The 12,052-nt window shown below is 36.3% G+C and overlaps 1 protein-coding gene across 2 annotated transcripts in view; it reads right to left on the bottom strand.

Annotated features, from left to right (window-relative positions):
• Positions 1 to 12,052, bottom strand: part of MIGA1 (mitoguardin 1) — a 102,641-nt gene that overhangs the window by 75,130 nt on the left and 15,459 nt on the right. For both annotated transcript variants that reach the window (XM_015066258.3, XM_027058823.2), the window contains exons 3-4: positions 4,134 to 4,311; positions 2,281 to 2,417 (exon numbers count right to left, since the gene is read on the bottom strand). In XM_015066258.3, the coding sequence (XP_014921744.1) occupies positions 2,281 to 2,417; positions 4,134 to 4,311 (315 nt within the window). The remainder of the gene's footprint in view (positions 1 to 2,280; positions 2,418 to 4,133; positions 4,312 to 12,052) is intronic.

Below are 12,052 nucleotides of genomic sequence, written 5' to 3'. Positions count from 1 at the left end.
CTGCTTTAAAAATTATTAACAGTGCTGATTATGCTAAACAATAACTAAAATTGAAAAGCCTCTATCATCTTCCCTTCCTTAGCAAGGTGCACTGAGCCAATCATTTCAGTCATCTTTATGTAGATGACTCCCAAGTCTCTGCCTCCAATTCTGTCCTTTTTCTTTTTTTTTATTTTTATTTTCAGAGAGAGAGAGAGAGAGAGAGAGAGAGAGCGAGCATGCAAGAGAAAGCAAGGGAGAGGAGTAGAAGGGAAGAGACAAAGAATCTCAAGTCGTATGCTCAATGACTGAGCCACCACCCCTCCATTCCTGTTGAGTTTTTTTTTTATGTTTGTTTTTGAGAGAGAGAGAAAGTGGGAGTGGGGAAGGGGCAGAGAGAGAGAGAGACCAGAGAATCCAAAGCAGACTCCACGCTGCCAGCACAAGCTTGATGTGGGACTCAAACCTGCAAACCGTGAGTTCATGACCTGAGTTGAAGTCTGATGCTCAACCAACTGAGTGACCCAGGTGCCCCCAAGTTCTGTCCATTTTAAGGGTGCCTGAGTGGCTCAGTCGATTAAGTGTGACTTCAGCTCAGGTCATGATCTCGTGGTTTCCAAGTTTGAGCCCTGCGTCGGGCTCTGTGCTGCCAGCTCAGAGCCTTGAGCCTGCTTCACATTCTGTCTCTGTCTCCCAAAAATAAATAAATGCTAACTTTTTTTTTTAAGAAGTCTAAGCCTGGGGTGCCTGGCTGGTTCAGTCGGTAGAGCACGGGACTCTCAATCTCAGGGTCGTGAGTTCAAGCCTCAAGTTGGACATGGAGCCTACTTAAAAATATATAGGGGCACCTGGGTGGCTCAGTCCATTAAGCATCTGACTCTTGATTTGCCTCGGGTCGTGATCTCATGCTCCATCTCACGCTTGAGATTCTCCCTCTGTCTCTTTGCCCCTCCTTTGCTTGAGCATGTGCACACACACACTTTCTCTCAAAAATAAAAATAAACATCTTTTAAAAATTTGACATATTTAAGAATGGGGCAGCTAGATATTCCAACAAAACAGAGAAGCCAAGTACAGAATATGGTGTTTAATAAACTATTTAAAATAATGACAATACATGATGGTACAGACATACACTCCCAGAGATATATATGTAAGAAATTACCGATGTTGTTTGTCTCTAAGGACGGGAACCGAGAGGATCGGGAGCATATTTATCACTGTACATTTTTTTGCCTCTTCTTTTTTAGTAGCAAGTATATATCCTACCTATTTAACAAAAATTTTAAACCATAATAAGTCAAAAAAAATACTAACTTTATTCCTCACTTGTCAATCAATACTATATTAATGCTTCAAACAACAAGGTGAGGAACTCCACACTTGGCTTCAGCAAGCCACATACTTTTACCTACGCAAGCTCATCATCTTATGACCTAGTACAAAGTCTGGCTGTATCTTCCAGCTTTTTTGCAGAACATCTAGTTTTTTTGTTTAGATTTTTTGTGTTTTTTTTTAATTACTATTTTAGACAGAGAGAGAGAGTACAAGTGGGGGAAAGGGGTGGGGGGAGGGAGGGAGACAGAAGGAGGAAGGGAGAGAGGGGGAGAGAGGGGGAGAGGGGGGAGAGGGAGGGGAGAGAGAGAGACAGACAGACAGAGAGAATCTTAAGCAGGCTTCACACTCAGCACAGATCTCAACCTAGGGCTCCATCTCACGACCCTGGGATCATGACCTGAGTGGAAATTGAGTTGGACGCTCAACCTACTGAGCCACACAGGCGCCTCAGAAATATCTAGTTTGAAGCAATACTTCCAGATCAGCACTATTCTTACAGGACCCCATGTACCCATATCACTTGCTTAAAGAAAGCTGGAACCAAACTGGCTGGTTATTTACCAAAAGGGAAGTTTTACTTGCCTAAAGAAAATAGACTCAATAAGATGATTTAAGGTTCTTTCCATACTAAGAGCTATCTATAATTATATGACATTTAAAAAAATTTCTTTTTCTTTTTTTAAGTTTTATTTTTATTTATTTTGAGAGAAAGAGAGCAAGTGGGGGAGGGGCAGAAAGGGAGGGAGACAGAATCCCAAGCAGGCTCCACACTATCAGTGCAGAGCCCAATGCAGAACTTGAACCTATGAACTGTGAGATCATGATTTGAGCTGAGGTCAAGAGATGGATGCTTAACCAACTGAGCCACCCAAGCGCCCCTATTATTATATAACATTTAAACCAATATATAACAATAGACACAAAAACAAACCTATAAAATAATAAATTTTTTTCTTTACTTACGGAGGCTAAACTCTGTGCAGAACCTGAGTATTTACTGAAAAGTCCTCCATTAGCATAGTTACAAGACTGAGATCCTTTGTCTTTGGCAGAACTTAAAGATAATGTCAAATTTTGTCTACTACTGGAACAACTTGAACCTATCAAACAAATATATCAATAATATTAGAAGTATCAGTAACTCCAATGACAAATTTCCAATAAAATTTCCAAGTTTACATTATATTCCTTCAGAAAGCTTCTAATTTTAAAACTCATTTCCCTCAACTGTGTAAATTATTAAGTGTACAGCATTATTAAAATCTACCTCTCTTTACAATTGTTTTTAACACTGCTAAAATATGCTTCCTAAATGAAGAATAAACTATTCATCTAATTAGTGTATTTGATATGATATTTGAATGACCTATTATAATCAGTTTAAAATACTGGCAACTATGAATCTTCAAGTCATAAATTAACAAAATATAAGCACTTCCTTTCCTGAATTACATCTGTACCATTTCCATATTGCATTACATTGTAATTAAGTTTTTTCTTTTTCTGTATCCCCTAACCATCTATCTATCCATCTATGGCTGACATTGTATCTCAGTCTATCTTAATGCAGCAGTTAAGACACTACTCAATTCAATTCCTGGGACGTGTATGACCCTAAGCAGGTCACTTAAGTTTTCCTTATCTCGATTCTCTTTATGTCTAAAATGGAAACAATAACATAGGATATAGTCCTAATTCATAGAATTGTTATAAAAGTTAAACAATGTAGTGAATATACAGCATTTAACACTAGGCCTGAGATCTAATAAGATCTCATTAAGTGAGAGCCATCATTACTGTAATGTTCACTGTACTCGGCACAAAATAGTCATTCATTAATCATTTGCTGGACAAATTAATCACAAAAGCATATGATACTCTAAATAATAAATTAAAAATAATTATAAGTTTTAAAAATAAGAAATTCAGCATGCTCAAGAAGTTATTGGGTTTTTAAAAATTTTTTTAATGTTTTATTTTCAAGAGAGAGAGAGACAGAATTTGAGCAGGTGAGGGGCAGAGAGAGAGGACACAGAATCTGAAGGAGGCTCCAGGCTGTGAGCTGTCAGCACAGAGTCCAATGCGGGGCTCAAACTCACAAACCGTGATATCATGATGTGAGCCGAAGTCAGACGCTTAACCAACTGAGCCATCCAGGTGCCCCAAGAAGTTATCGTCATTGATACAACATGGCAATATGTACCATATCTCTAACAAAAACTACAGGTCTTTTAAAAGCCAGCAATTTTACTTCTATTTATACACTAAGAAAATAATCAGACAAGTATATTCAAAGCAAGAAAGACATTCTAAAGGGACTAACAGGGAATTGGTTAAATAAATTAGTGGATATGTTTACAAATTTAACACTAAGTACATATTAAAACGATAGAAATATATTTATTGACCTAGAAAAACAATTTTATATATTGTTAAATATTTTAAAAGCAGGCTACAAAAGGTGTAATCATAATTTTATTTAAAATACATACATCATCTACTTGTACATAATATAAAATTGTGTATCTCAATAGACTTAAATGCAAATAGAAATGGATAGATATATGCCAAAGTATTATAAGTCATTACTTCTGGGTAGCAGAATATCAAGTGATTTTAATTTTTTGTTTACTTCTCTGTATGTTCTATTATTTCTAAAATTAATCTGTATTATCTGGGAGTTAAATATTAAGGAAAGACATTTTGGAGGCTACAGCACAGAAATCACTGCACTCAAGTTATGATTAATATATAAATCTTTCTATGATTTAAATATAAACTTTCTTTGTAGACTCAGTTCAGCTATCTCCACATACCTTTGTCTGATGCTGCTCTTTTAGTGTATTCAAGTATGAGGTGCTCTGGTTCCCATGGTAATATTTTTCCTTTCTTCTTTCCACGTCTTCTTTTAAAGTGACGGGCCAGAAAAATTACAGATACGGCACTCACTGCAGTTACCACAAACAGCTTTTTTGCTACTGGTGAAAATCTTATCTGGAAAAGATGTAGTTAGATTGAAAAAAAACTTCTTATATTTGTTCACTTTAAATAAAGATGTAAGAGGCAAACTTATTCTTAAGATAACCTAGTTCTAACTACTATGAGAAGAATATTATTTCACTCTTTGAATGACAGCTCAAATGAAAGCTGTCACTCTTTGAATGACATTTTGTTTAAAAACAAACAAAACGTACTAATATATTAATTTCTGAAAGTCTTAGGTAAATAAACAGTATTACCACAAACATCAAAAGGAGCACAAAATAATTCAACCCCATTAAAACCTGTTGAACAACTAATGATTAATTCATGCAACTAACTGAATCATAGCAAGATTTTAAATTACAGGAATGATTAATTCAGAGATTTATTTATGTATTTATTTTTAACATTTATTTATTTTTGAGAGAGAGAGAAACAGAGCATGAGTAGAGGAGGGGCAGAGAGAGAGAGAGAAATGGGGACACAGAATCCAAAGCAGGCTCCAGGCTCTGAGCTGTCAGCACAGAGCCCTATGCAGGGCTTGAAACCATGAACTGTGAGATCATGACCTGAGCTGACGCTGGTTGCTTAACCGACTGAGCCACCCAGGCACCCCAGTTCTGAGTTTTAAAACATACCAATTTTTTTTAACTATCTGGAAATTTGAGCAAACATGAATTAACTTAATTTCTAAATAGAATCTGAATAAGCCCTTTTATGCATGAATTATTCAACAAATATTTACTCAGCATTTTACAAAGTACCACACTGTGCTATGAAAATTAGAATTAAAATCTTATTGTAATTCTATTCAACAAGCAACTATCAAATGCCTTTCATTGATCAGGAAGCACTAGGCATAGAGGACACAGATCTTGCCTCCTTCAAGCAGTATGTTATAGTAGAGACAAATATATTCACAAGTAATTACAATATAGTGTGATAAATACAGTAACATAAGTATACACTAAGTATTCACATCACCTTCACATAAGAGGTAACTAACTTTGTCTTGGGGGACAGACACAATCACCTAAAATACAGGAGAACTATAAAATAAAGCCATAATCTTGGGGTGTAGAGGGCTGGAAAGAGTGTCACTTTCAAATGAACAACAAAAACAAGCCAGACAAATGGCAGGTTCTCAAATTTTCTTGAAACCATCACAATGCTGAGGACAGAGGTCAATCACTTGGCCCCAAAATTAAGGAGACACAGGTATCTGCAGGGAGAGATAGGGCATAAGCACTGGCATGCAGAGATAAAACACAGGACATCAGTAAGAAGAGTTCAGCTAGTATGGCTGGTAAATTGGTGGAGACAGTAGCATTGGTGAGAAAGGGTAAAGCACCCCCAGGAGCACGGGGGATGTTGTAAATATGGGCATAATCCATACTTTTTGCAGGTTTTATCTTCACGAATCCCACCAGGCACTACTCACAGAAAAGACTGCAAGACTCCTAAGTCTCCCCAATGGTGCAGAACCGAGGGAGGGAAACAGGAGTTTCTGTGGAGAGGCATGAACTGCATCAATACCCTTCTCTATTCCCTCAAAAGAACAAAAGACATAAACTGTAGGATGCAGCTTTAACTTTCAAAGGAAATACATACCATTAAACACTTATATTAAAGAAGGTGTAAAATCCATAATCTGAGTTTTTACTTTAAGAAACTAGAAAACAGATGAACAAATCCAATCCAAAGCAAGTAGAAGACAGGAAGTAATAAAGACTAAACAGAAATCAATGAAATAGAAAACTAAATCAAAAGCTTATTAAAAAGAAATCAATAGATTCACTCCTGGCTTTTGGCAAAAAAAAATAAAAATAAAAATTCAGTAAAACTGACAAACCTGAAGCCAGTCTGACCAAAACAAAAAAGAAAGAGAAAGAAAGAGAGAAAAGATGAAAAGACACATATTACTAAAATCAGAAATGAGAGAGGCATTGTCACTAAAGACCTCACAGATATGAAAAGTATTACTATGAACAACTCTATGCCCATAAATTCACTCTGGAAGAAATAGATAGAATGAATAGTTACATATGAACTAAAGAAATTGAATTTGTAGTTAAATAAAACCTTTTAACAAAATTATTAGGGCAAATTCTACCAAATATTTAAAAAAGAAATATTAATTCCATTCAATGAGGGACTACTTCCCAATCATATGTGAAGCTAGCATTACTATTAATATCAAAACCAAAGACGTTACAAAAAATTATAAACAAATATCTATAATGTAGATAGATTTTTTTTAAAAGTCCTTCACAAAATAGTAACACATTGAATCCAGCAACATATACAGGAGATACTACAGGAAATAAATACTACAGGAGAGTCTGGGTGGCTCAGTCAGTTAAGCATCTGACTCTTGGTTTCCACTCAGGTCATGATCTCAAGGTTTGTGGGATCAATACTACAGGAGAGTCTGGGTGGCTCAGTCAGTTAAGCGTCTGACTCTTGGTTTCCACTCAGGTCATGATCTCAAGGTTTGTGGGATCATGCCCCGCATCAGGCTCCATGCTGACAGCACTGCTTGGAATTCTCTTTCTCTGCCCCTCCTTCCCCTCTGAAAATAAATAAACAAACTTTAAACAAAAAATGAACACTATATATGACCAAGGAGTGTATATCCTAGGAATGCAAATCTGGTTCAACATTCAAAAATCAATGTAATTTACCATAATAACAAACCAAGAAGAAAAGCCATAATATAATTTCAATAGATTCAAAAAGAACATTTGAGGGGCCCCTGGCTCAGTCAGTTAAGCATCTGACTTTTGGTTTTGGCTCAGGTCATGATCTCAGGAGCACACTGGAGCACAGAACCTGCTTGGGATTCTCTTTCCCTCTCCCTCTGCCCCTCCCCCGCTTTCTCTGTCTCTCTCAAAATAAATAAACTTAAAAATTAAAAAAAAATTTAAAAAAAGAACATTTGAAAATATTCACTATCCACTCATGATTTCTTAAAAACTCTCAGCAAGTTTTATACAAATGCATGAATATTCTAAAAATCCCTTTCAATGAAAGCAAGTAGATTTCCTTTCCACACTGAATAATTATCTACTCAGAAGGTGTTGCTTTAGTGAATGAGGGTGTCACACCTGTTCCAATGTCCACTTGTTAAGAACCTGTTGGACTTGGCTTTGATTTCTGATTGAAGAAGTAAGTGAGCCCCCCTAAATTTGGCAACTCATAGACCCTGTTAGAAAATGGTGTGTGGTTTTGGTTTCCACATTATACAATATATAGGGAAATTGGAAGGAGTTCAGAGAACAGAAACAAAATGATTAAAGGGTTGGGGAAATAAGGAGCTGGGATTATTTTATCTGAAGAAAAGCTTTCAGGGAAAGCAAGATGGTGTATGTGTGAGTGTGCATGTGTGTATGCCAAAGACAGAGTCAAAGAAGCCAAATCTTAAAGGCTATGTGTTTGAGCAGGTTTGATTGGCCTTTGTAGGCCACCTGGAGTCTGGTGGAGGGAGTGAGGAGAAGCTGGTCTGCCTTACCAATTACTGGGAAGGAGAACAAGCAATTTAAGAGAAAGAGGGGGGACTTGGCAAGAATCAGGCAGGAATTACTTTAGCTAGGGGTTCTGTCTCAGACCTACTTATATTATAATCTTCAAATGTAGCAAGAATTTTTGTCTACGTAACCCTTACATTTCAGCTTCTACTAGATTTGAAAAATATGATTAGGTATAGTATATCTAAAACTACTTAATGATAAGCCATGTCCTATTTCTCTCCAACTATATGATGAAATCTTGAGATAAAGTTTTTCTTTGTCTTCTCAAAGAAAAAAAATAAATAAATAAAAACTCTTAGCAAATTAGGATTACAAGGTGTGTGCATTAAATAGCGTCCCCTCAAAACTCATGTTCACCTTGAAGATCAGAATATGATCATATATGGGGCACCCAGGTGGCTCAGTTGGTTAAGAATCTGATTCCTGATCTCAGCTCAGGTCTTGATCTCAGGGTTGTGAGTTCAAGCCTGGTATTGGGCTCCACACTGGGCACGGAGCCTACATTAAAAAAAAAAAAAAGAAAGAAAAAGAAAAACAGAATATGATCTTATTTAAAAAAATCTTTGTCGATGTAATTAAGGTAAGAATCAAGATGACATTGCATTGGATTAAGGTGGACCATATGTCCAATGAGTGTCTTTATAAGGGATTAAAGGACACATAGAGACAAAAAGGAGAAGGCTATGCAAAGAAGAAGACAGAGATTACAGTTATGCTGCCACAGCCAAGGAATGCCTGAAGCCAACAGAACCAACATCATATTAGAAGTAACAGCCAGTGCCAAAAGTCAAGAAAGAAGGATAATAGAAATACACATTGGAAAATAAAAAGTAAAACTGTCTCTATCTGCAGACAACTTGATTGTCCACATGGAAAATCCCAAAGAATCTCCCCGCAAATCCCCTAGAATTGGTAGGTAAATAGGCTACAAAGTCAATGATAGCAATAAGCAAATGGAATTTGACATTAAAAAGCAGTACTACTGGGGCACCTGGGTGGCCTAGTCAGTTAAGCATCTGACTTTGGCTCTAGTTATGATCTCACCGTTAGTGAGTTCAGGCCCCACATTGTGCTCTCCGTTGACAGTGTAGAGCCTGCTTTGGATCCTCTGTCTCCCTCTCTCTCTCTCTGCCCTTCCTCAGCTCACATGCATGCCCTTTCTCTCTCTCAAAAATAAACATAAAAAAAAAAAAAGCAATACTACTTATAACAGCACCAAGTAAAAGAAAAAATAGAGAAAATTTTAAAAAATTCAGTTGACAACAAAACACTAATCAAAGAAATCAACAAAGATAAAAGGAGATACATCATGTTCATGGACTGTAAAATGTCATTCTCTCCAATTTGATCTACAGAAAATAATAAAAATCCCAGCAAAAATTTTTGTAGATATTGGCAGCTTATTTTTTAAAAAATTAAAGAAAGGCAAAGGAAGTAGGATAACCAAAATAACTGAAAAAGAACAAAGTTGGAGAACATACTCTAGCCAATTTCAAGACTTAACTATAAAGCTACAATAATTAAGAGAGTGTGGTATTGGTATAAACATATAGATCAGTGCAACAGAATAGAGTTCAGAAATAAACCTGCAGAAATAGTTAATCTATTTTTGTTGAAAGTAAAAAGGAAATTCAAGGAAGAATTTTTAGAAGAAAACAGAAAATCTATGTAATCTTGAAATCACCCAAACCCAGAAACCACCTGGGTGTCCTTCAACAGATAAATGGATACACGTTACATCCATATAATGGAATACTCAGCAATAAACAAGGACATAATATTCAGATACACAACGTGAATGGATTGCAAATGTATTATGTAAAATGAAAAAAGCTAATTCCAAAAGATTATATGTTGTATAACTCCACACTATATACAATAATTCATGCACAGATCATAAACTTAAAACTATAAGGACATAAACTCTAAAACTATACAGTTCTAGAAGAAAGCATAGGAGAAAATCTTTGTGAACTTCCACTGGGCAAATATTTCTTAGAGATGACACAAAGCCTGATTCATTTTTTAAAAAAGAAAAGTTGACAAACGGATTTCAGAATCAAAAACTTCTGCTCTTTAAAAGGCACCGTTTAAAGGGGTACTTGGGGGGCTCAGTCAGTTAAAGCATCGGACTTTGGTTCAGGTCATGATCTCACAGTTCGTGGGTTCAAGCCCCACGTTGGGCTCTGTGCTCACAGCTCACAGCCTGGAGCCTGCTTCAGATTCTGTGTCTCATTCTCTCTGCCCCTCCCCAGCTTGTGCTCTGTCCCTCTTTCAAAAATAAACATTAAAAAACATTTTTAAGACACTATTTAAAAAAATAAAATAAAAATAATAATTTAAAAAGAGGATGTCTGGGTGGCTCAGTCAGATAAACATTCAACTCTTGATTTTGGCTCAGGTATTGATCTTGCAGTCTGGAGACTGAGCCCCTTATGGGGCCCCCCTACACTGAGCATGGAGCCTGCTTGAGATTCTCTCTCTCCCTCTCTCTCTCTCTCTCTTATAAATAAATAAATAAATAAATAAATAAATAAATAAATAAATAAAGGCACTTGGGTGGGTGGCTCAGTTGGTTAAGCATCAGACTCTTGATTTTGGCTCACATCATGATCCCAGGGTTGTGGAATCAAAACCCACATGGGGCTCTGCGCTGAATGTGGACCCTGCTTGGGATTTTTGTCTCTCTCTCCTTCTCTGTCTCTCTCCCTCTCACTCTCTCTCTCTCTGTCCCTCCCCTCACTCACACTCTCTCTAAAAATAAAAAATAATAAAATAAATAGATAAGAATAAAAGTTAAATAAAAGGCACTGTTTAGAAGTAGAACAGGCAATCTACAGACTAGGAGAAAATAGTTGTAAATCATATGTCTGAAAAGGAATTATACCCAAGGTATATAAAGAATTCTCAAAACTGAATATGAAAACAAAAAACCCAATTAAAAAATGGGCAAAAGCTCTGAACAGACACATCAACAAAGAAGACTTATGGATGGCAAATTAGCATATGAAAGCATGTTCAATATTACTGGTCACCAGGGAAAATCAAATTAAAACCACAAGAAGGGTTCCTGGGTGGCTTAGTCAGTTGAGCATCCAACTTAGGCTCAGGTCATGATCTCGTGTTTCACAAGTTCAAGCCTTACATCGCGCTCTGTGCTGACAGCTCAGAGCCTGGAGCCTGCTTTAGATTCTGTGTCTTCCTCTCTCTCTGCGCCTCCCTCACTTGTGCTTTGTGTCTCTCTCACTCTCAAAATAAATAAACATAAAAAAATTAAAAAATTAAAAAAAAAATAAAACCACAAGATTCTACTACATACCTATATTAGAATGGCTAAAATTAAAAGACTGGCCATACCAATGATATAGCCACTTTGGAAGAAGTCTGGCATTTTCTTTAAAAATTAAATACATCCCTATCTTGTGATTCAGTCATTCCACTCCTAAGTACTTACCCAAGAAAAATGAAAGCATATGTCATACAAAGACTTGTATTGGGATGTTCTTAGCAACTTTACTTACAATTAAAACACAAAACAGGAAACAACCTACATGTCCACCAAAAGATGAACAGGTAAACAAACTGTGCTGATACATACAACACATATATATTTCAATATAATCAGACTACTTGAAAAAAAACAGGCAAAAGAAAGTACATATTATATAATTCCATTTTATACAAAACAGAAAATTCAAATTAATCTAGAGTGACAAAAAGCAGATCAATGGTTGCCTGGGGGGAAGGGAGGGAAGGGAGTGGGACAAGGAGATGCGAAGGGAGAGATTACAAAGGGAAATAAATTTTTGGAGCTTATGGATATATTCATTAATCTGATTGTGGCAAGAATCAAGAATTGCACAAGTACATACAAATGTACGTCAAAACTTAAATTGTAAACTTTTTTTTGTTTTTGTGAGAGAGAGAGCATTGGAGAGAGTATTCCAGTATTTTCTGGAATACTAGAAATGATTTACTTCCATTTACCATTAGCATTTGGCCTCAAAGACTGTGGTCCAACAAAAAAATTAAAACTATTCTTAAAACTATTCTTACTCTACTTTTCTTCCAAGTCCATTTAAATTCCTTCAACACTATCCAGAAAAAGTAGAACATTCCAATATTGCCTCAAATATTTTCCCTTAATGATCTTTAAGAATTGGGGCACTTGGGTGGCTCAGTTGGTTAAGCATCCAACTTCGGCTCAGGTCATGATCTCACAC

This window comes from Acinonyx jubatus, chromosome C1, assembly GCF_027475565.1.
Source record: "Acinonyx jubatus isolate Ajub_Pintada_27869175 chromosome C1, VMU_Ajub_asm_v1.0, whole genome shotgun sequence".
Lineage (NCBI taxonomy): Eukaryota > Metazoa > Chordata > Mammalia > Carnivora > Felidae > Acinonyx > Acinonyx jubatus.
This window is presented reverse-complemented; position numbering and strand designations above follow the sequence as displayed.